At 35.3% G+C, this 22,963-nt stretch overlaps 1 protein-coding gene across 6 annotated transcripts in view; it reads left to right on the plus strand.

The window, feature by feature from the left end:
- Positions 1 to 22,963, plus strand: part of CDH18 (cadherin 18) — a 237,469-nt gene that overhangs the window by 198,168 nt on the left and 16,338 nt on the right. For 4 of the 6 annotated variants that reach the window (XM_090137067.1, XM_090137068.1, XM_090137066.1 and 1 more), the window contains exons 9-11: positions 5,283 to 5,419; positions 12,675 to 12,764; positions 18,839 to 18,960. In XM_090137067.1, coding sequence (XP_089993193.1) covers positions 5,283 to 5,419; positions 12,675 to 12,764; positions 18,839 to 18,960 — 349 coding nt within the window. The remainder of the gene's footprint in view (positions 1 to 5,282; positions 5,420 to 12,674; positions 12,765 to 18,838; positions 18,961 to 22,963) is intronic. The other 2 variants (XM_090137070.1, XM_031589238.2) reach the window with 1 other exon arrangement.

Raw genomic sequence — 22,963 nt, forward strand, 5'->3', positions numbered from 1 at the left:
ATCTGGCTATCTTTCTTCTAAGAGATTATTCACTAACGTATTTAACCAACCCAACAGACTTCCTTTTAATAGTATTTGATTTCTAATAGCATTTAGATGGCATGACTGATCAGTTTGGCCACTATTCCCATAACTTTTGTTAGTGGTTCTTTGTAACCAGTTTCTGTTGTTATTTGAGAGCTGACTATTAGATATATCTCTATATACAAGCTTGAAGAGATGTTATGAATTACAAATCTGAACCTGCCTGAAATGTGATTTTAGAAGTTTAGAACTAAGAGCTTCGTAGACAAGGTAGTAATTTTTGAAAGAGTTCTTGTTTGCTTGTATTAAATTTAGTAATAAATAATAATAGCATAATGAAGGAATGTCTTAAAGACTTGCTTAATTACAAAAAGCAACAACAAAAAAAGACAAGTCAAAAGTTCAAAATACTATTTAAAATCTCAAATTCAAGGCTTAACTATGAAACATAAAAACTGGATGTGGATGCTGGGATCTTAACAGACTATACCACTTATTTGTCAATTACCAAACTGATTTTAATGTTATTTCAAAGCAAAATCATTTAGATTATGAAAATAATTATGAGTTTTATCTTCAGAAACCCTTCTAAAAGATTCAGTGATTGTTATTAAACTCCTTTGGCATCTTTTAGAACCTTCTTCATGCTCAGGCATTCTCTGTGCTATTAAAACCCAACTACTTTAAAATGCAAACTGCTTTATATGTCAAGAGCGCCTAGGGCCCATCTTGCATGTAGTTTTTTTTCTCTTTATTTCCTAATTCATGCAAGCACTTTTGGTTTAAAAAAAAAAAGTTAAAAGAAAAATGAAAAAAAAAAAAGTGGGAATATCTGTCTTCACTGAACCGCTGCTTCACTAAAATCCTGGAAACAAGATGTGAAGTCACAGAAGCTGGGGGTTTGGTCAGAAGTAGGAATAAGAAGGCTGGTAATGCCATTCCATTCTGTGACTCTTTGTGAAAAAAAAAGATGATACATGTTGAATTTCTCAGTGCCTATAGTTTTGATACTTATTTTCTTCAAACACTCTTTGGGAACTGTGACTAATAGGTTTTCTGTGTTCATAATCCTTCTAAATGTAATTTAGTGTAAGAGTGTATTCTGTTGCTGATCTGCATCATGCATAGTCATGGTGAAAATTTACTTTTGACATAACTTTGAAATTCTAAACTTGCACTATAGCTCTTTGCAACCTAGAAAAACCCATAATCAACATCCCAGCTTCTAGCAAGGAAATTAACTCTGTCCCAGCCAAAATCAGCATATAGAGAACTTTGTGGCTCATATTTTATAAAGCCTTAAAATGTTAAGTGCTTTATAAATACAATGAAACTTGTTCTATATGTCCTCTTACATGTGACAAGAATGAGTGGCTCTATCCTACAAAATATTTTCAGGATATCTGAGTGTAGAGCTTTATATTAATATTCATAGTTCCTTTGCTCTTTGAGAATGTCATTTGTAGCTTGTTTCACGCAGACATTCATGAAGGATGGGAGACCCAGTAGTGCAAATGGCTGCTTTATTTAGGAATATTTTTGCAATATTTAGGAAGAATATGGATCAATGGGAAAGAAATAAACTTCATAATAAGAAAGCCTTAGACAGGGCCACTGTTTTATTCATACATGATCAAGAAAAATTCTGTTGAGCTCTAGATGTTTTAATATGCTGTAACTATATGAAAAAGTTAGGATGTAGAGAGAAAGTGCTGCTGTGGATAAATTATTATAATTCCTTATTTTGCTGTTGTCACTGGAAATGAAAGTGGTACTGAATGAATCACCTCAGGATTGTTTTATTTCTATGAGTGACATAGAAAGTGCAATTTAAATTATTCATCCAATACTGAGCTTTCAGCTTATATAGAATACATTTAAGTAAGTGACTTAGAAAAAAAACTGTTCATATTTCAAAGTCTAAGGCAATGTTTTGTTATATGTCTATGAAAATGATGTGTTAGGGTGTCACAATTCACAGCAGGATTAAGCTTCAGTTTTTCTACATAAGCTTCATATTTGGTAGAGATACTTGTTCTTTTTGGTTCTCTTGCTTCCTCATAGAGGGAAAAGTAATAATTTGTTATAATTATGAATTAGACATGCAAAAAAGCAGCAGTGTATTGCTATAGCTTTTTTTTTTAACCCCAATTTGAAACTATGTCTATTTTTAAGTTTATGTCTGCAAATAGTCCTACTTTTTATGGTTATTAGCACAATATTGACTCTCAGAGTAGTCACTGTCTGATGTTGGTAATAAGTAAACACTGCCATCAGTAGTAAATGTTTGCAGACAAGATTCACGTATAATATATATATATATATATTTTTAATTAAGAATACATATTCCATAAGAATAGCTCAGTGAAGATTTTGTTTTGTTTTGATTTGATTTGTTTTTCGGTAAATAATTCATGTAATTTTCAGGAGACCTCTAGAGCCACAAACAAGGCTGTAGTCAGGGAGAAGGAATTACATTTTGTCATCACATGCCTGACAGAGAATTGTGACAGTAAAGGGTCTTGCTAAGGTCTCCAGGAGAATTATTTGGTGAAAAGTTATTCTTTCCATCTTTCCTCTGTCACTATTCCACTTCTTCTTGCAGATGAGGTCTGTGTATGCATGTGCTGTCCATCTTGTCCAACACAACTAGACTTCATTATTTCTCCCTTAACAATAGCACAGCTAACATGGTCCAAAAATTTGTCAGGTTGCCTGCATTGCCAAGTATGAAATATAAGGCCTGGAGGCACTGATCCAATTGAAGCATGCATCTTCTGGATAGACTTCAAATCTTAACACAGCTCTGTGCCAAGCAGGGCAGCTGTATGTACTTTCTGAATTTGATTCCACTCTGGCTACAAAGTTCCTTTGTAGTTAGGAAAAGGTAGGACTATCTGCCTGCATAGGAAGTAAAACTTTTCCACTGATATTGGATCAATCTTTCAAAACATTTCCGTTACAAGTAACTGTTTGGAGAACCTGCAAATCCAGCTCACAGTTGATTAGCTCTGCACAGCTTTCTTTTTAGTAGACTAAGACCAGCAGAAACACTGGTAAAATCAATTGTTCTGAAACTCAAAAGTGAATTCTGATTCCCAGTGTGTGGGTAGCTTGGACCAATATTGCTAGATAAGATACCAAGAGAATAACTGTGGAGGTCTTTTTCTTGCTTTGCAGTGTGTCCACAGCAGATTCCAGTATTTCTTGAAAGCAATACAGATTTGCTTGGATATCTGTAACATTTATTTTGTCATGATCAGTGTCAATAATTTATTCTCAATTTATGTATTGAGTTTACTAAGCATATCAACTTCCTAAAGTGTGTCTGCAACAAGCTCTATGGTTCAGAAATTAGTAATTCATAATTTATTATTATTGTTATTACTCTTTTCTATCTATGTTGCTTGCTTTATTGTTGTTGGTTTTTTTTTGTTTTGGTTTGGTTTGGTTTTTTGCTTTTTTTTTTTTGATCCAACTGAAGATACAATGATTAAATAATGTTTTCTGGAAGAATACTCCCTGACTTGAATTCTTTAAGAGTGATTCTCCCGTCTCCTAAATATTCAAGATCTTTCCAGCTTACTTCTAATATGGAGACCTTTTAAGTCTTTTTTTTCTGCTTGAAGCAACTTCCACTGCCATCTTCCACATCTTAAGTCTCATCACTGAGCACTTTTGAAGTATTTTATAATGAGATGTTCCCAAGTGTTGGTAATTGGTGGGTCACATGGGTTCTGACTTAGTTTGGATAGGAGAAGGTAAGTTAAATTTTTATTCCAGAGAAGCATAAAGGTTTGCTGTTGCTCAAACCACCCCCACAGTCATATGGGGGCTGTTTCACTCTTTGGGATGGTGAGAGAAAGGATGCAAAGAATCAAAAAGGAAAGATTTTCTAGCCTGCTTTGGTCCGCTCAGATTTCCAGTGCCTGGAACATATTTTTAACTCTTTAAAATACAGGAAACGTGAAAAGACAAATCTTAAATGCCACAACCCAAATTACCCATATGTAAAATATTTCTTACTGCTGGAAGAGATGAGTTCAGTTTCTCTCTAATAGGAAAAATCATCACATCCTAGCTGGCTTTTACCTTCTCTCATGTCCTTTGAACAGTTAAGGTGATTTATTCAAATTGCTACCTCCTCCTCTAGTCCTTTATTTCCTTTGCTTTTTCACAAAGCATATCTTATTTTTTTCTATCATTCATCCAAATGTTTCTTGTTTGTTTTCCATTTCTGTAAATGGTCTAAATAAGTACATTATTAGAGTAATAAAACTGAAGTTATTTTTAATTTTTTGAGCTTTGCAGCCTTCATGTGCACCACTTTTTATTAGTTGGCAATTAAACCTTTGGTAATGTAGAAATAAGAGCAGTTGGATGGGACAAATAAATCATTTCAATCTATATGTAGTTTCCATATATTAAAAATATCCCAGAATGAAAGCAAGGCTGGCAAATTATCAAGGAAAACAATCATGGTACATAAAAGGCTCTGTCTTGTTCCTTGTTTCCTCATCAGGTCTAAAAGAGAAGGTTTAATAGGGGTGTGTAATTGGTTCATTTGTTAAAAGCTACTGTAAGCGATTCAGGCTTTGTGAAAAAAAAAAAAAAATGTCTTGTCAATCTTGTCTTTTGTGTTCCCATCTGATTCCATTACCCACTTAAAGGTTTTTACATTCTCTGCTAGGCAAAGTGCCCAGAAGCCAAGGGAGTTAAGGAGGGATGCTGCTAGGCTTCTAGGCTAATGTCAACAGCATCTCTGGGAATCAGCTGTTTCTGCTTCTAGTCTTTGTAATATACATGTTTAAAATGGCTTATGTTGCCATGTCATCAACTTCATGTCAAAAAGACATGCTTCAAAACAGGTACCGGGACTGAACAGGGTGTTTAAGCAGAAGAATATTTTTCTGTTTTCTTTTCTGCCTTTCCGTTGTATGTTATAATCAAAGTAAATATGCTCAGTGTCTTTTGACAGAAATGAGCACTGCTGTCTAAAATATCACCTGTTAGCGATCTATGTATTTGTGACTCATAGTGGAAATCTTATTATATATCAAAAGATCAAATAATATTATGAAAGAAGTGAAAGACAATGGTACTTCAGGCATCCCCATAATACAGAATTTTTCTTAGGATGTTTTCTAAAATCTCCACAATCTCTGAAAGACTGAAAGTAATATTCTTATGTAGCTTTCTGTTACCTTGGATCATACTTTTTACAATGAGTATGTATTTACTATTTTATTTCTCCTTAGATATTTCATTGATTATAACACAGAAGAAGATAGATATTTCACCATTGATGCTAATACTGGAACCATTAAAACTGCCAAGATCTTTGACAGAGAGGAAACACCTTGGTACAACATCACAGTGGCTGCGTCAGAGATAGGTAAATGATATATGTGACACATACTATTAAAAAAATTGAAAAGAAAATATAATATTTGGTTTTCAAAGAACATTGTCTCAAAGTGTTAGGTTCTTTTTAAACAAAGCTTTTTTTTTTTTTTTTAACTAACAACAGTAAAGGAGAAATTTCTGTGTCTGTAACTTCCTTAATTCCACAGAACAACCAAACAAAACCCCACAAGCCTGTGCAAGTCCACCTATGAAAGCTTCCCATGTTTTTCTGTATGTGATAGGACTTTTTTTTACCAAGGAATAGTGCAGACATTGAAAGGCCTAAAATGAATAGCTTGTCCTATTTGTGTATCTTACTTTTATGTATCTTAGAAGACAACATTGTATAGTACAGTCTGAGAAATTAATCCTTTCTTCTTGTAACTACTGTTTATGCTGTCAAATATGCCAATATTAATTTATTTCCAACAGGTATCTAGTAGTTGCTGATTGTCGATGTGCTTTTCTAGCCTTTAACAGGCAGAGACAAAAAATGCTTCCCACAGCATTCAAAAGGCCTCAAAGCATGATGGATTTCCACCACCTGAAAAAATTATTGAAATTGTCAGAAATGTCTGAATAAATGTCCCAGCTAAATATTTTTACATGAGGCAGGGACAGTTTAAAGAAATAAAGATTAACTTTTACATTACAGGGTCCTTACTTTGACAAAGTTGTAGGAAAAAAAAAAACAAAAAACTCAGCCAAACAAATAAAAAAAAATCCCATGTGGAAAGTGATTTTGATCCAAACTATGAACTTCTGTTTATTTTTTTTTTTCCTTTTTTTTCTTCTTCTTTGGTGTATGCCATCATTGCCACATGACAGTCTGCATTTTTGTTACCTCTAACGTGTGCCACTAACATAAGTGAGTCCCCTGTGCTTTCATCTCTTTCATTTAAAATGAAATCTGGTTTAAATGAAATCTGTTCTGCCACTGTACTGCTAGCATATGTTACAGAATTAATACCACCTACAGATTTTATAAGGACAACAAATTGTTTTTGTTTATTATTGCTGTTTCAACTAAGTTGACACTTTCAAGTAAATGAATTTCTGTATTAAACAATAAAATCTAGAATTTTATGATTAACTCTTCACAAATGGTAACCACTGCACCTCTCTGTGCTTAACAATATATTTGTTATTTCACTGCAGCGTGAAATTAAATATAGTTTGGGCCTTATGATAAGAAGGAGAATAATAAGTGTTAGTTTTAAATAAGATTTAAAAGCCACATTGCAACATACAAAAAGGAGCAGTCACTCGTCTTTTGGGGAAAGAATCCAAATATTACTGTTTGCAGAAATAAATCTCAATAGCATTAAACTGAGACGTAGCTTTCTGCACTACTTATTTCACATAGTCTAGTGAGTGGCATTGCACTTACTATGCTTAGGATGATTATAACTAAAACATAACTGAATTGATAATGAGGATGAAATAACTTTTTTTTTTTTTTCTTCTAAGAAATCCTGCTTAGAATTCTCCATTCAAGGTGCTACTTACTAGGGGAAAACATAAGTTTTGTTCTTTCCTTTGCATTGCCTTTCTTGCTATCCAATTGGGGATAAGGAAGATAAGTAGATCTGTATTGTCAGCTTGGATAACAATTCAGTAGTGAAAAATATAAAAAGGAACATAGAGGAGGAAATGGATGGCAGACAGACTGGAAGGCAGCCTAAATGGCAGATAAACTTTCTTTATACCTACTTCTTTGCCATTTTCTTAAGTAATTTGAAAATTATAACAATGACATAGTCTTCCAAATCCATTATAAAAGCGGTAATTAGATATATGATTGATGAAGGAACATATTTTGTGCATACAGCATGAAGGCCCGAACTTGCAAGCACTACCTATTACATATCTACATCCTTTTATGACTTCATTTTCAGTTCCATCCACAAGGCATGGCGTAAATAAGATCTAGGGTTGAAAAACAGAGCACTATGACCAAAATGTGCTTTGGCTATCAGAAGGGCAATCTTTAAGTTTGTCTGATGTACTGGAGTCATTTCTAGCTTTCTGAAACAATTTCCCTAACCAAGAACATTGCAGAATCTGGAAAGCCCAGAAAGATTGTTCTGCCTCAAAAATAAGAGGTGCTCTGCTGAAACAATGTTACTGTTAGTTTCTTGAAGTGTTTTCTTGTTAACCCCAGTTAACTTCAGTGACAGAAACCTTTTGAATAACCTACTGGTAGCTGTGCTTATTTTATGTGAAGGAAATTTTAAATCAACACTAAATTTCTAGCCTCAAATTTATGATATCTTATGTTTCTTACATTGTTTCTGAACTCTCCCTAAGAATTTTGCTTTCTTTGTAGGACTTACTGAGTCAAGTGTACTCTACATTGCTCAAATGTCTTCTGTAAAATTGGTGTCACTTCTACCACTTTCCTATGTGGAAGTAATGTTGGTGTAATGAACAGTGATTTTTGTGTTTGTATTGATTCTGCCTAATGCATAGCAGAGTTCACTACTAGAAGAATGGGACAATCCTTTATTTTCTTTGATCTGCATTATTCTTCCACAGCAGCATGTGGTGAATGAAAACTGGGATTTTGGTGTCCAGAGCACGCCAAAGATGTCATTTCTTTGATTGTTTCAGTAAAAATACTTCCTGAAGTCTCCTTGTGGCATTAAGGGAGAAGATGGTAAAACAATATTGTATTTTACGCTGAAGTGTCTACTAACTGTGTTTGGAGTAAGGGAAAGAACTAAAAGTTGTTGGCAATAGATTTAAAAATATGGTTTCACTTATAACTAGACATGTTTCATTAGCTTGTTAGAATTCTTTGAAAAGGTTTTTAAAATAGAGTGCAAAAGACAGAGGGGATACAATTTACTTGGCTCTATTAAAGGATTTGATCAAGTCTTTGACAAGAGTAATAGAAATATGAAAATACAGAGTAAGAGCACATAGTTTTATAACTGATGAAAGACTAATTCAGAGGAAAGAAATATCATCTTAATGAATGGTTGTTGACAGCGGAAGAAGGTAAGGCTAAGCTATTTTAAGGAGTCGTTTGTGTTATGTCAACTAAAAGTCATTGTAATGATAGCACACATAAAATGGGCAACAGGTGATTAAATGAGATTACCAAGTAACACTCTTACTAATAATTAAGGAAGACTGAGATAAATTCACACAAGAACAAGACGTGGAAGCATGTCATAGATAAACGAGCAGTGAGTTGTACTGAAAACTGTCTGAAATGGAGAGCTGAAAGGGTTATGATGAGCAGCCTGAAGTGCAGCCAGAGGCTAGTCATTAGTCGAGTACCACAGGGGCCAAAAATGGATTCAGTACTGTTTAATCTTTTCACTGATGACCTGGTTTATGAGACATAGTGCACTCAGCAGGTGTGTAAATGACACAAAGCTGGAGTAATGGCTGATATGTTGGAGGGTTGGAATCCAGAAGGATCTCAACAGTCTGGAGAAATGAATGAACAGGAACTTTATGAATTTATGATGTAGAATCCAGCATTTCAAGTAGAGTAACCCTATGCACCAGTGCATATGGAGGGTCATCTCTCTGGAGAGTAGAATTTCAGAAAAATACCTGGCTGAGTATCCTGGTGGACAACAAGTTGAACATGATTCAGCAGTGCTCTCTTGAGGCAAAGGCAACCAAAAACATCATGTTCTGCATGTGGAAGAGTGTTGCCAGCAGGTCAAGGGAGGTAATCCTTCTGCTCTGCTCAGTCTGTTAAGACTACTTCTGGAGTGCTGGATTCAGGTCTGGGCCCACCTGGACAAAAGAGACGTGGAGCAAATTGAACAAGTCTAGTGAAGGAGCATGACATTATTAAGGAACTGGTGCACCAATCATACAACAAAAGGCTGAAAGAATTGCAGGTTTTTTTGGCCTGGAGAAGAGAATGTTCAGGATGTTCTTGCCAGTATGTTTAAGTACCTGATGGGAAAATTAAAGAAGATGAGTAAAAACTCATCTCTGATGTACCAAGTGAAATGACAAGAGGCAAAGGACAGGAAATAAAGAAAATTCCACTTAATAATATTAATAATAAAATTTACTGTGAGATACATCAAACAAGTGAACAAGTTGCCAAGTGAGATTGTGGATTCTGTGTGGTTGTGGTTGGAGATACTCAAAAACCAACTGGATATGGACATTAGCAATGCACATTGGTTGACTCTGCTTTGAGCAGGGATGAACTGATCTCCAGAGGCACCTTCCAACACCAGTCATTCTTTGATTCTCTGAGAACTGTATATAGAATGAGTAGAAGAAAAAGAACAACCACTCAGCAAGTCTGCAGATGACACTAAGCCAAGTAGTGCAGTTGATATAATAGAAGGAAGGGATGTCATCAAAAGGCATCTAGGTAAGTTTGAGAAATGGATCCCTGTAAGCTGAATGTGACTCAGCAAGTCCAAATTCAAGGTATTGCACTTGAGTCGGGGCAATCCAAGACATGAGAGGAGACTCATTAAGAGCAGCCCTGGAGAGAAGGACTTAGAGGTTCTGGTGAACTAAAAACTTGACATGAGCCAGTAGTGTGTGCACTTGTAACCTGGACAGCCAATTGTATCTTCGTCTGCGTCAAAAGAGATGTCACCAGCAGAGAGAGGGAGGTGATTGTTCCCCTCTACTCTGCCCTCATGAGATCCCATGTGGCGTATTGCATCCAGGCCTGGGGTCCTCAACACGAGGACATGGAGTGTTGAGCTGGAGCATCTCTCCTATGAACAAAGGTTGAGGGAGCTGAACTTGTTCAGACTGGAGAAGAGAAGGCCTTCCAATACCTAAGCAGAGTTTATAAACAGGAAGGAGAGCAACTTTTTACATGGTCTGATAGTGATAGGACAAGGGGAATGGCTTTGAATTAAAGGAAGGGAGATTTAGGTTAGATATTGTAAAGAAATTCTTTACTCAGAAGGTGATAAGCCACTCGATCAAGTTGCTCAGAGAAGTTGTGGATGTCCCATCCCTAGAGTCATTTGAAGCTGGATGGGGCTTTAGCAGTGTGATCTAGTGGAAAGTTTCCCTGCCTATGGCAAAGCGACTAGAACTGGATCATTAAGCCAGACTATGGTTATGTGATTCTCTGACTTCAAAATACTGAAGAATTCCAAAAGAAAATGGTTGTAAAAATAGTTGTGAGCAATTCAGTTAATGTTGTTCTTTAGCATATAGTAGTGCTGACATTAAAAGCAACAGCAAAGTCCCAAATCACAGCCACTTCCAAGGCAAAATAAACATGTACTTCAAAGTTTTCAAAGCAACGATGCAAACAGAACAAATAGTAATATTCTTGAAGCCTTAACGTCCAAGAAGAATAACTGATAGCTATGGAACAAAAACTGGCATAAATCATAAAATGGCTTGATTTGAGAAAGACATCAAGAATATCTTTCAATAGAAATTTCTACTTGCAAATAATACAAGATAGATTACATCAAGAAGCTCCTTTTAGCTGTTAATTCTAACAGCTAAGCTAAATGTGTCCAATATCTTCTTAATTGACAAAGAGAAAAACAGCTTCTAGATCTTGCATTCATGTGATATTAACAGTCATATCGAGAATGAGAATGGAAGATGGAGAGAAGGTGTAAAACAGAATAGATCTGTTAATGCTATTTAAAGGTGCACTGATTTATATTACAAGAAGTAAAACCAAAAGACAAAAAAATATATATTTTTTTTTCTTTGTGTTTTGAAACACATGAAAACAACATATGTGTTGCCTGGAGGAAATAAGTCCATAGAGTATTATATTCCTGGCACATAGCACTGGAAGAATTAGAAAAGAGCAAGAATTGATGACATTTTATTTTCTCACTTTACCATTTTCCAATAACCAAGAATAGTTTTAATACTTTGCGTCCTAAATAAATAAATAAATAAATAAATAAATTGAATCCTTTTCAAGGTCTAACAGAAAGTAATATAAATCAGAGCGAAGTGCTGTCACAGTGCTGTAATCTCCTAACCTTTTATCTCTGGTGGACAGTAGGATGATTCTTTTTAATACCAGTGAGTTTGTTGCTGGCTCTGTGTCCTTGGGTTTCCTCAAAATGAATTTTTCCTTAAAATGAATATAGAATTTTTAGAGTGAATTTTGTTCCATACTTTTTTCTTGACAACCTTTTTTCTTTTCTTTTCTTTTCTTTTCTTTTCTTTTCTTTTCTTTTCTTTTCTTTTCTTTTCTTTTCTTTTCTTTTCTTTTCTTTTCTTTTCTTTTCTTTTCTTTTCTTTTCTTTGACAAAGTGAAGTGTGCCTAAGTATTAATAATAAGTATAAATAATAAAAAGCATAAATAATGAAAAGAACATGTTTAGTTTGTCATCAGTAAAGGGAAATTTTCCTTATATATTGTTTCGCTGCATTTGTGATTGTAGATATGTTACAGAGCCAGATCCTACAGTGCTACCTTAAGGCCAGTACCTCCCACAAATTCCCAATGACGAAAGAAAAAAAAATCACACTCATTCTTCATTTTTACTTAACTTACATTCTGCCAGCTAGTTCAGTTACAGAAAGAGTTTTGGTACTGAAAACAATGACTTTTTTTTTTTTTTCAAGAAACAGAATCTGCCACAAAATATTTCCTACTTTTTCCCTAAATGAAAACCAGATTAAAGCAGATTTTTAAAAATACAAGGTCTGTGTTATAAGACTATTTTACTGATGGAGTAGTGACAAACTGAATATCTATCATTTTTTTAATGGCAAGATCTAGACACAATACTAGCACTCTGTCCACACTCTCCAGTGACACAGTTTATTTCCAGTCTTGATAAGCTGCCTACCAATGGACCATGAAATTATAATAATCTTATCTGTAGCAGAATCTGCCATTGCATTCTTATGCAATAAGTAGAGCTGACACAAAATTCTTTATAAAAACAATTGTCTTGAGGCAGCTAGTTCTCCATCCTGCTCAAGAAGTGATTCCTCTAATGACAAGTCCAATGCTTATTTCCCTGTTTATCTCAGTTCAGTCATTGCATCCTAGGCAAGATGAATTTTATTCTTCTGTTTCTTTGAGGAAAGGCATAACTACAATATTCATATAATATCGTCTGAAAATGGTATAGGGTATGGCTCTTCCTAACCTCCCTTATTGTTCCACTTGGGTTTGCATTTAACAGTTCATTTACCTGCTTCTCTGGGCTATGATAAATGCAGTGTTCCTGGTGATGGTAGCTGCCAAGGGGGTCTCTGAAGAAGAGACAGTCTTTGGGATCATGTGACATTTTCCCCTTCAGGGCTTTGCAAAGCAGTACCAGAATCCCGAAATGGACCCACTACTGGCCACAGAACCAGTGCAGTTTGTGGTGCCCTGATCTACTCAGGAGGTAAGCACTAGCATTGTCAATGAGCTGCAGAATTTTGCTTGCATAAGGCAGGGGGAGTAGCCAGATTCAAAGTACTGAATGTTTAATCTGCTGCAGTGCTATTATTACTGATATTGCTTCTTTTACTACTTCTATTACTGCCAACACCCTGAATTAAACCCATATTTTTTTAAATATTCCTCTCACTTATATATAAAGCATTCTTTTATTATTTTACTTCTGCTTCTGTGATATATTTCATTCATTCTAGATCTATATTCTGTCAAAACTATTCAGCATTGGTAGGTGAGATCTGCCTTCTACTTTTCTTTGCAAAGTCCCACAAAAAATAGCTGGTTGAACTTCCCAAATATTGGTTTGCATCGTATGGTCTTGAAAATCTGTCAAAATGAAAAGAAAATATTTTTGCTGTGATTAAGAGTGATATTTAATACTAATCATGAAAAAGCATAGACATTCATTATAAACCTAAATTAGGTGAAAATCTTTGTGCTACATCATGAAAAGGTGGAAAATCTTTTTTTTTTCTTTTTTCTTTTTTCTTTTTTCTTTTTTTCCCCAAAGTTCTTCACTCTATTAAAATAGTTCAGGTTTATTCTGTATTACATTATCTACTTAACTTTCATAAGTCTTCAACTATACCATTGTAACATTACACACACACACTAAAAATACAAGATTATTGACATCAGAACTGTTAGTGTCACTCGAATTGAATTTATCTTCATAAAGCTCATGAGAATTTTGTTAATGTGAAAAAGAAGTCTGAGACAACAGAAGCTATCTTAAAAATAAGCTTTCTTCTTGAACCGGGGTTTTTAAAGTTTCCCCAAACAAGTTAATTGGGAGAAGATTTAGGCTTCCAGATTGGGTATTGAAAAGGAATTCTACAACTTCAGCGAGGCCTGCCTGGCTGCAGCACTGATACTCAATGAAACCGATTGCATTACCAATTTTTAGTATTCTGGTAGAAGAACCATTTATTCCAGGAAAAATCTCAAGCATAAGAAAGCAAGCCCCTAATGTAGGTGAATCAAAACAATATTTCTGCTTCAGTTATCCCTTAAAACAGTGAGCATTCACGTTGAAAAATCTTCTCTTGAGGCATAATGCTAATAGGATACAGAATGTATCTGGTTGTTTTATAATGCACAGGACTGAAATATGCGTCAGCACTGATTATCTCAAAACTGGAAATCTGCCAAACTACTGCAGTGCATTTGTCTAATTAATATAAAAGGGATCAGTTACCAGAGTGTTTGGGGGATTGCAGGTGAGCTGCACACCTGCAAAAGACTGTAGTTTATATTTATTTTGTAATAAAATAAATAATTTGTAATAATACAAACCAAAATACAACCTGCTTATAAGGTTCTTGTTAATTTGTTCTTATTCCCTCCCTCCCTTATAATCTGTGTTATCATCTTGCATACTTATTGATGTAGTATACACAATCTGACAAACTTCAAGACCACTTTGGAAAGTGATGTTAATACTTTCTGTATTAGCATTTTGTAATAAGTAGGCTGTCAGTATGGAAATTCGCCTGCAAAGGTCAAAGATCCTATAAGGTAACTGCTTCCAGAAAGATACCAACAATTCCTTGTAATCTTTTGAACTGGTAGGATAAATAGTAATCCCTTGTGCTGCAAAATAGCTGCCAAAAATAAATAAATAGGAAGGTAGGTAGGTAGGTAGGTAGGTGGATAGGTAGATAGATAGATAGATAGATACGTAGATACATAGATACATAGGTAAAACGCAACCAAAAAAAAAAAAAAAAAAAAAGCAAAATTGTGCAATCTCAGTGAAAGTAATGCAAGTTCAACAGACTGGGGTAAGATGCATTGGAAAGTAGTGACAGTTACACAGGAGAACACTGTTCAGGATTGGGAAGGGGTTCTGATATACTGTACTGGAACAAAAGAATTTACCTGTCTGTTGCCAGACAGGCACACGCTTGATTAAAACATCTGACTTTCTTTCCTCAGTAAATATTCCAAACATGCCAGATCAACAGAACAGTTCTCTGTCTCTGTTACCTTCTGTCCTGAGCTTTTCCTGATTTTTTTCTCCCTTCCTCTTAGATGTATTATGTCCTCTTCTAGCTTTGAAGATGGCTTTGAACTGCTTTGAACATGCTTTGAACTGATGACTAGACCAGTGACCTACAGAGGTCCCTTTCAGCTAAGATTCTATTATTATCTAGTTGTCACAAATACTTCTGCCTTCTGACAAAATCTTCAGGCTTTTTCTAATATTAAAATCTTCATCGCTTTCCTGTATCTTTTGAAGCCACTCCCAGATGGATTCTTCCTTAACCCTTTATTATAATATCTGCCTTTGATCTATATACTATTCTTTTGTGTGCTCTTCCTTTGTCTACTTTGTATCTTTCCTGTAATTTATAACTCTTTCTAGTTCGTATGCCTGAAATTATTGTGGAGAAGAGGAGGCACAGGGATGACGTTATAGCACTCCACAACTACCTGAAAGTCTGTTGTAGCAAGGTGGAGATCAGCCTCTTATCAGTTACCAGTGACAGGATAAGAGGGAATGACATTAAGTTTCACCAAGGGAGATTCAGATTGTGTATTAGGAAAAATTTGTTCTCGGAAAGTGGTAATACATTGAAAAAGACAGCTCAGGGAGGTGATGAAGTCACCATCCCTGGAGGTTTTCAAGAAGAGAGAAGATGTGGCATTTGGCTTACTGAGAGTGATGGTAATGGATTGACAGTCACACTACATGATTCTAGAGTTTTTTTCCAAACTTAATGATTCTTTGATTCTATGATTTTGTACCTCACAGAACGTGAGTTAGAGTATTCCAGGCTCAAGAACATAGATATTTTCATAATCTACAGATTAGATCATCTATTATTCAATCTCATATCCTGTAATTGTGACTATAGGATTTTTGTAATTTGTTTGTCTGTTAGCACTGACAGAACAATCTACCTAAAATATTTCATACAATACGTTAGTGAGCATTAATCTTTATTGCTTTGTACTGTGCTGTTCTGCACAATCTTAGAGTCTACCACCAAGGAAGGGCCAAACATCTTTTCAGTTAATTCTCAAAGTTCAAAAGGAGTTCTGGAGAGAAGGCTGCTTTTTTTTCTTTCATAATTTGAGATGGATGGTTTCTTTCATCCAACTGCATAGCAAACAGCCAGCTGTTCTTCACTTCCCCTTTATATATTCACAGCATTTAAACACTTCTCTAGACTACTAAAATAGTCTACTTAAGTACTATATATTAAACATATTCCTAATTTTGCAACTGAACATTCACAGTAAGAAAATGGAATTTGCGAGTCTATAGCTCTTCTGAATGTATTCTTGTAACTTTTAATACTAATGTTAATTGGAAATGACAGTGAGGTTCCTATCTTATCTAAATTAAGTCTTCCTTTTCTGTTTATCATTTTGATTTCCCTCCTATTCCCTTTTCATTGGAATGGATGACTAATTTCCAAAAGTGAATGAAAATCATCATGCAAACAGTCATATTAATCAAAAAGAGAATATGAAAAATCTGAAAAAAACTTTCAAACCCCAGGCTCTTTGACTAATATCCCAGATGAAAACATAGAAGGATATATCTCACACGTTGTCAAAATAAACTCCAGTGCTCTCAAATATTCTTTCAGTAGGAGACTACATTACTGGTGGTTTTGATTCTAAATGTCTAGACTAATGAATGATTTTTAGTATTCTGAGCAAATGCCCTCAAAGGCATGAAAAATCTGAGGCATTTTACGAATGACTCTTTATTTGATGAAAACATAACGTGGCTAAATACAAATAGAAATAACCAGGACAGGTGAACTTTACATCCTTAATATTTCTTCTTCTTTTTCCTTCACATGAACAAGCACAATTAAAAATAAAACACGCACATTAAAAAAATAAACTTGTAAAACCCATTCTTCTACCTTGTGCGTGAATGATGGTCTTTTTTTTTTCTACTGATAGTTTAATTTAATTGGTAAAAAACAAAATGAAGTTTGTTATCTACAAGATGGATACTTGCACAGACTTTGGAAGATATATTGCCCCTAATTTTAAAATGGCCTCAATATATAATTCTTCTAATCAAATATAAGTGTCTTGGTACATAATAGTAAGAACAAAAGAATGATGCATTAAGACTTGTATTTTTTTCCCCATCTTAACACAGAAAGTTTATTTCAACTGAAAAAAAAAAAAATTATTCATTGTGCTTTTTGCAAGTGATCTCTTTTTGAAGGTGAGCTCTCAAACAACCATAGATCATATACTTAGACACCATTATTTAAACATTTTCTAACTGATGTGTCACTGATGCTAAATTTTCACAGAAAATGCAAGTATCATTGATTGCTTTGTGTAACAACACGATAACTTGTGAGAAGGTTTAAATCAGCTTTGGGAATGGTTTATGTATACCTGTGTGCTTCTATTTCCATATTATTTCTGAACTTTGCATTCATTACTCTGAAAATAATGGTTTCTATTTATTTTCACGGAGACTACAACTGCTGCAAAGAGCACAATAACACTATTTGATAGAGCAAATTCTCAACTACAAACCACTATTTTTCAACACCATTAGCTGTGCATTTTCACCAGCGATGAATGAGAGCCTGCATGCCACATTCATAAAAATCTACAGTAGCAGGGGTGACCCACTGTTTCACAGCTTCTGTGATCACGTTGCGGTAGGATAGTCCAGCCAAGATTGGCAATGCCTTCCATGGTCTTCAAACTGTTATGGGATCTGATGTTATTATGTTGCAAGAGAAAAGTTGTTTTTCTCTTGTCCTGACTCTGGAATTTCAAGCCTTCAGGTTAATTTCTTTGATGAGGAATTCACGTCACCACTCCATGCACTGCCATTTTGGCTCTGGCTTGTAGTGGTGATGTCATGTCTCATGACTGGTAATGATGTTACACAGTAGACTATCACCTTTTGTTTTGTATTGGTTCAGTAGATCCTGACAAACTTGCACATGGTGTTTTTGTTCCTGTGTGAGCATTCATGGCACCCACTTGACACAAACATTGCAGTATTCTAAAGTTATCACCATCATTTCCAATACATTGAAAGCAATGTTCAGCTCCACACACAATTACATGATCATAATCCACTGATTTGCTTGGATGAGCTGATGGGAACACTGTTCATTTCATGGTGTGACAGCTGTGCATGGCCATCTGGAATGTGTCTTCTCTTTCACATTGCTGAAAACCACTGCCTCACTCTACTCACATGCACTGTTTGGTCTACAGAAGCATTCAGCAAGTAACAATGAATATCAATGGACACATTTATTTCTGCATGGAGGAATTCAGTGATACATTTTTGCTTCATGCGTACTTTCATGCCTGATGCTATTTTGTCAGATTGCCCTTCTGGTACTGTCCGTCACGTGGCAACAAAATGTAATGGAATATTGGTAGGAAGGTTCTGCCTCTGCTGCCATACCACCAACATCTGCCTCTGATGTCATGGACCAACATCATAAAATAGGCAGTACTTTTGGAGCTGCCTTCCTAGTTCCTAAACTCATTGAGGGACCGAGAAAAATATAAAAGGTCTTAATGTGATGACACTTTAATGTTAATTGAAAAATAATCAGTCGTTTCTTGCATAGAGTTTGACAGCATGTAATAGCACCAACAGCCTTCTCCTACTTCATTCTCAGAGTATCTTGTATTTTTATTGCTATGACATAACTAACTATGCTTTCTACTCTATTTTTTTTCAAAACAGTGAAGTTCAGCAAATGTCATCCTTCATGATCTTACTACTTAAAGTTTTGCAACTGTATCTAGTTCTCACCCAGTTGCTGTGTTGAGAAATCATGTTTTAATTGAAGATGTCCCTGTATATTGAGGATGTCACAATATACTGAATATTACATATATAACATAATTAGAATTGTTTTTGTAAAATAATACCTATGTAATGTTCAATATTGCATAATATTGAATATATTGCCGCATAATATTGAAAATTATATATATATTATGTAATTAATTATATGAATATTGAATATATATAAATATCCTCTGTATATTTTTCAGATAATCCTGGGCTAGTGAGCCATGTTCCAGTTGGCATTAGAATCCTGGATGTCAATGACAACCCTCCAGAGCTCGCCAGAGAGTATGACATAGTGGTCTGTGAGAATGCAAAGCCTGGTCAGGTAACTCTCACAGTTATCTTTTTCTCAGTGGGAAAGAAGAATTGTTTCATCTGTTAACGTTGCATGTGTTAAAACTTTATTTTGATCACACGCCATGTGATCTTTCTGATTTCATATTTCACATTTGACCCAACTTTTTAAACATATTCTGTATTTTAACTGTATTAGACTAAAGGGAGAAGATTGGGAATTTATTCAAGGTATTTTCTTGTTATTTCAAGAAAATACAATACAAAAACCTTAATTTTGCCAGATGGAATTTGAAAAGTCACTATACTGTAACAAATGGATAAAGCACATTTAACAGCTCTCACTAAGAGCCATGTGGGAGAAAGGTTTCAAATATAACTCAGTAGAATGACTGATTAACATGACTGCTATCCTCACTTTTTGCATGTTTGATTGCTCAGAAGTGTTCAGACAGAAGGTGAAATGAGGGTGAACCTGTCTGTGAAGTGTCTTCAAGGAAAACATTCTGAACAGCTCTTCCAAAACTATGAGCAGAGGGAAGGTTGCAATTCAGACTGAAATACAATTATTTTCCAGCTACCACCCCATGGTTGATGCATTTCACTGTGGTCCATGGTTTGAGAACTTTACCAAGTTATTTTGTTTTGTTTTACCAGAAGTACCTTCTTTGCATAGACTGAGTCGTTACACAGATCTTCATGGCAGTTATGCTTTATTACACAGGTTGTAGGTTGGAATTATGAGCTTGCATCATGCCTGTATGAGACATGCTCTGACTTCTTATTCAGTATACAGCTAGGCTTCAGAAGAGATTGTGATGTCCTTGGGCTATTAAAAACAACAACAACAAAACACATGAAAACAACACCAAAAAGATACAAAAGCACCTGGCTCTTGCTCAGAAGACTACTATTTTAAGAATAAAAAAAAGGTCGATGAACGACAAGTATTAAAGAAGAACAAATAAGCAAAGATTATAGAATAAGACAACTTTACATGTGCTAGAAAACATGTCAAGCTGAATAGTTTTGAATCACTACAAAGACAGCATTTATTCTGAATTATCCATCATCTGGTAAGAATGAGTAGTACAAAATATCACTAAAGAATAAATTCTGTCAGACACTGCCAGGCACAGCTACTTGACTAACGCTTGAGGTTGGGCTGCAGCTCTTCCCTGTCCTGTATGAGTTCTTGTTTTTTTCTTCAGGAAATCTAAGATAAGCTGCATAGCCTTTGAGGGCATTTGTCCTAGCACATCTATTTTGAATTTATTATATACAAAATAAACTGATTGTTTGTCATTGACAGACTTTTTGTGTTTGCCTATTTATTTTCAAGAGAGGCATCTACAGAGAGAAATCAGAGACAGAATCGGTCTCCTGATTCTTTTTCTCTCTGTGGCTCAATTTATTTACTTTCCAAAATAGTAATAATAAAACATAAGAAAATGTACTTCAGTGAACCCCCTTAAGCATCTCAAAAATGTTTTTGAGAAGATGATAATTCCCACAGTGAAGTGATAGTTTTTCTGTATTAGTAGTCACTGGGAAAGTAAATTCTCTATCTTCAACAGCTTTCAGATGAAGCCTAATAGATAATACATATTAATGTAAATGAAGCAGTTGTGATTTGATCATAGATAATATACAGAGTTGGAGAACCTGAACATGAGCCGACAGTGTGCCCAGGTGGCCAAGAGGGCCAACGGCATCCTGGCCTGCATTAGAAATAGTGTGGCCAGCAGGAGCAGGGAGGTGATCATCCCTCTGTACTCAGCTCTGGTGAGGCCGCACCTCGAGTAGTGTGTTCATTTTTGGGCCCCTCACTACAGGAAAGACATTGAGGCGTTGGAGCATGTCCAGAGGAGGGCAGCGAAACTGGTGAGGTGTCTGGAGCACAAGTCTCATGAGGAGCAGCTGAGGGAGCTGGGATTGTTTAGTCTGGAGAAAAGGAGGTTCAGGAGAGACCTCATTGCACTCTACAACTTCCTGAAGGGAGGCTGTGGTGAAGAGGGGTTTGGCCTCTTCTCCCAGGCAACAAACAGGACCTGGGGAAATGGCCACAAGTTGTACCAGAGGAGGTTTAGGTTAGACATGAGGAAAAACTTCTCTCAGAGAGTGGAATGGCTACCCAGGGAGGTGGTGGAGTCGCCATCCCTGGCAGTGTTCAAGAGGCGTCTGGATGAGGAGCTGCGAGACATGGTTTAGTAGCTTGTGGTAGCAGTGGTAATGTGAAGACGGTTGGACTAGATGATCTTATAGGTCGTTTCCAACCTTGTGGTTCTATGATTCTATGATTCTATGATTCTATGATTCTATGAATGCTGAGTTCTAGAAATACATTTGTTTTCTGTATGGTTGTGAAATATAGCCAGTGGAGGAGAATGACATTTCAGAATCTTCAATGAACTACCATTACAAAAGAAATTTTCTTTTGTTTAAAACAGGACTCATTTTACTAATTTTAAGAAAATGAGAGCAAATAGTGGTTTAAAAAAAAGTTCAAGTGCTTTGTTATGGAAATTGCAGGAGTGAAATGCTGACAATTTTCTAAATGTTTCCAAGTTCACTGCTTGTCCTGACAGAATATGAGGTTGTTAAAATGTCTCACTAGGTCTACTAGTCATATTGATGACAAAAAAAAACATTATTTCTGGGTGTTTTTCAGAAGAATAATAGAAAAAATTATGGTTGTAATGAAATGTCATTTCCCTGACACTATGTATTACTGTAAATAACACACATGCATACGTGCACACATATACAACAGTTTTTCAGAATCAGGGTTTATAAACATTGTGCTGCCATGAAGAGCTACCTTATCCTGGACACTGTTATTTCTAATAGTCAAAGGAAGTGAATCATAGCTGGCAAGGGACACCTCTGCTGTAAATTGGCCGTATATATATTTACTTGTTTATTGACTCAGTTCTGAAAAGCATCTGAGCTGGACTGAATTCCTGCTCTATATGCTTTTCAATTACTTCTCCTTCATTACTGAAATTCTTTTTCTTCTGGACAACTCTTCCTTTAAAAAAAAAATAGCATAACCTTTCAGTTCAATGCTGTCAGTGAGGATTACAAAAGTTGAGTTTCTCTGTCTACATTTTTATTTTAATCAGCAACTCTGGTGAGGTGCATGTTAACATCTGTTAGTAGACTAATAATTAGTTGGCCTATTAATTAGAAAAGGGCTAGGAGTACATTTGGATGTCAGATAGATGCACGTTTTTGTTCTTCGCCTCTAAAAGACTGTCTTCAAAACCTTTTCCTTGGAAAACAAGGTCTTATTCTGAAAGAGCATGGCCTGTATTTATTGCAGCTGTGAATTGCATTTGACTGTATTTTTGGTATTTGAATAATAATGGAAACTGATTTTCTTGAAAATATACTTACATTAACTCCTGTTTTTGTCTTGCTTTGCTCATAGCTCTTGAACATTATTAACTTAAAATATCTATCTAGGATAAATAAATGTCTGTTTTTACATGGTAATTATTTCAATTTCCTATGCATTTTTTCAAAGTTCGGTAGAGAACAACTTACTTTTACTGAACATTTTCACCTGTATTGTCATGTCTTTGGAAAACTTCATGATTATAGACATTTCTTCATTTATAGACATAGGACAATTTGACCTTGTTCTTCTACAGGTCAGTAAAAAAATACCATGAGAAAATATTCTCTATAGTTATCAGCAGTATTGTTAGTTTAAAACTAGCATAGTCTATAGAATATACTATCTTATATATGTTTAGCAGAATAATCATTGTAGTCTATTGGCTTTAAAATGTATTTGTTTTGCTTCTCATACATGAATGGAGGTAGAGAACTGTGTGCTGCCTTTTCATTTCAAAATAGATCAACCCTCTGGAGCCCACACTGTTTATGCTTCAGGTTCAATCCAGGCAGACTGCAGCTGAACACTGAACAGAAAAATTCTCATGAAAAGAGCCCTTCTCCCTCCCCCTTTTACATTTCCCTCAGGATATCTATCAGTTCCGTGCAGCACTGTATGTGGGCTTCACTGG

The sequence above is a fragment of the Phasianus colchicus genome, chromosome 3 (assembly GCF_987193195.1).
Source record: "Phasianus colchicus chromosome 3, bPhaCol1.hap1.1, whole genome shotgun sequence".
NCBI classification, from domain to species: domain Eukaryota; kingdom Metazoa; phylum Chordata; class Aves; order Galliformes; family Phasianidae; genus Phasianus; species Phasianus colchicus.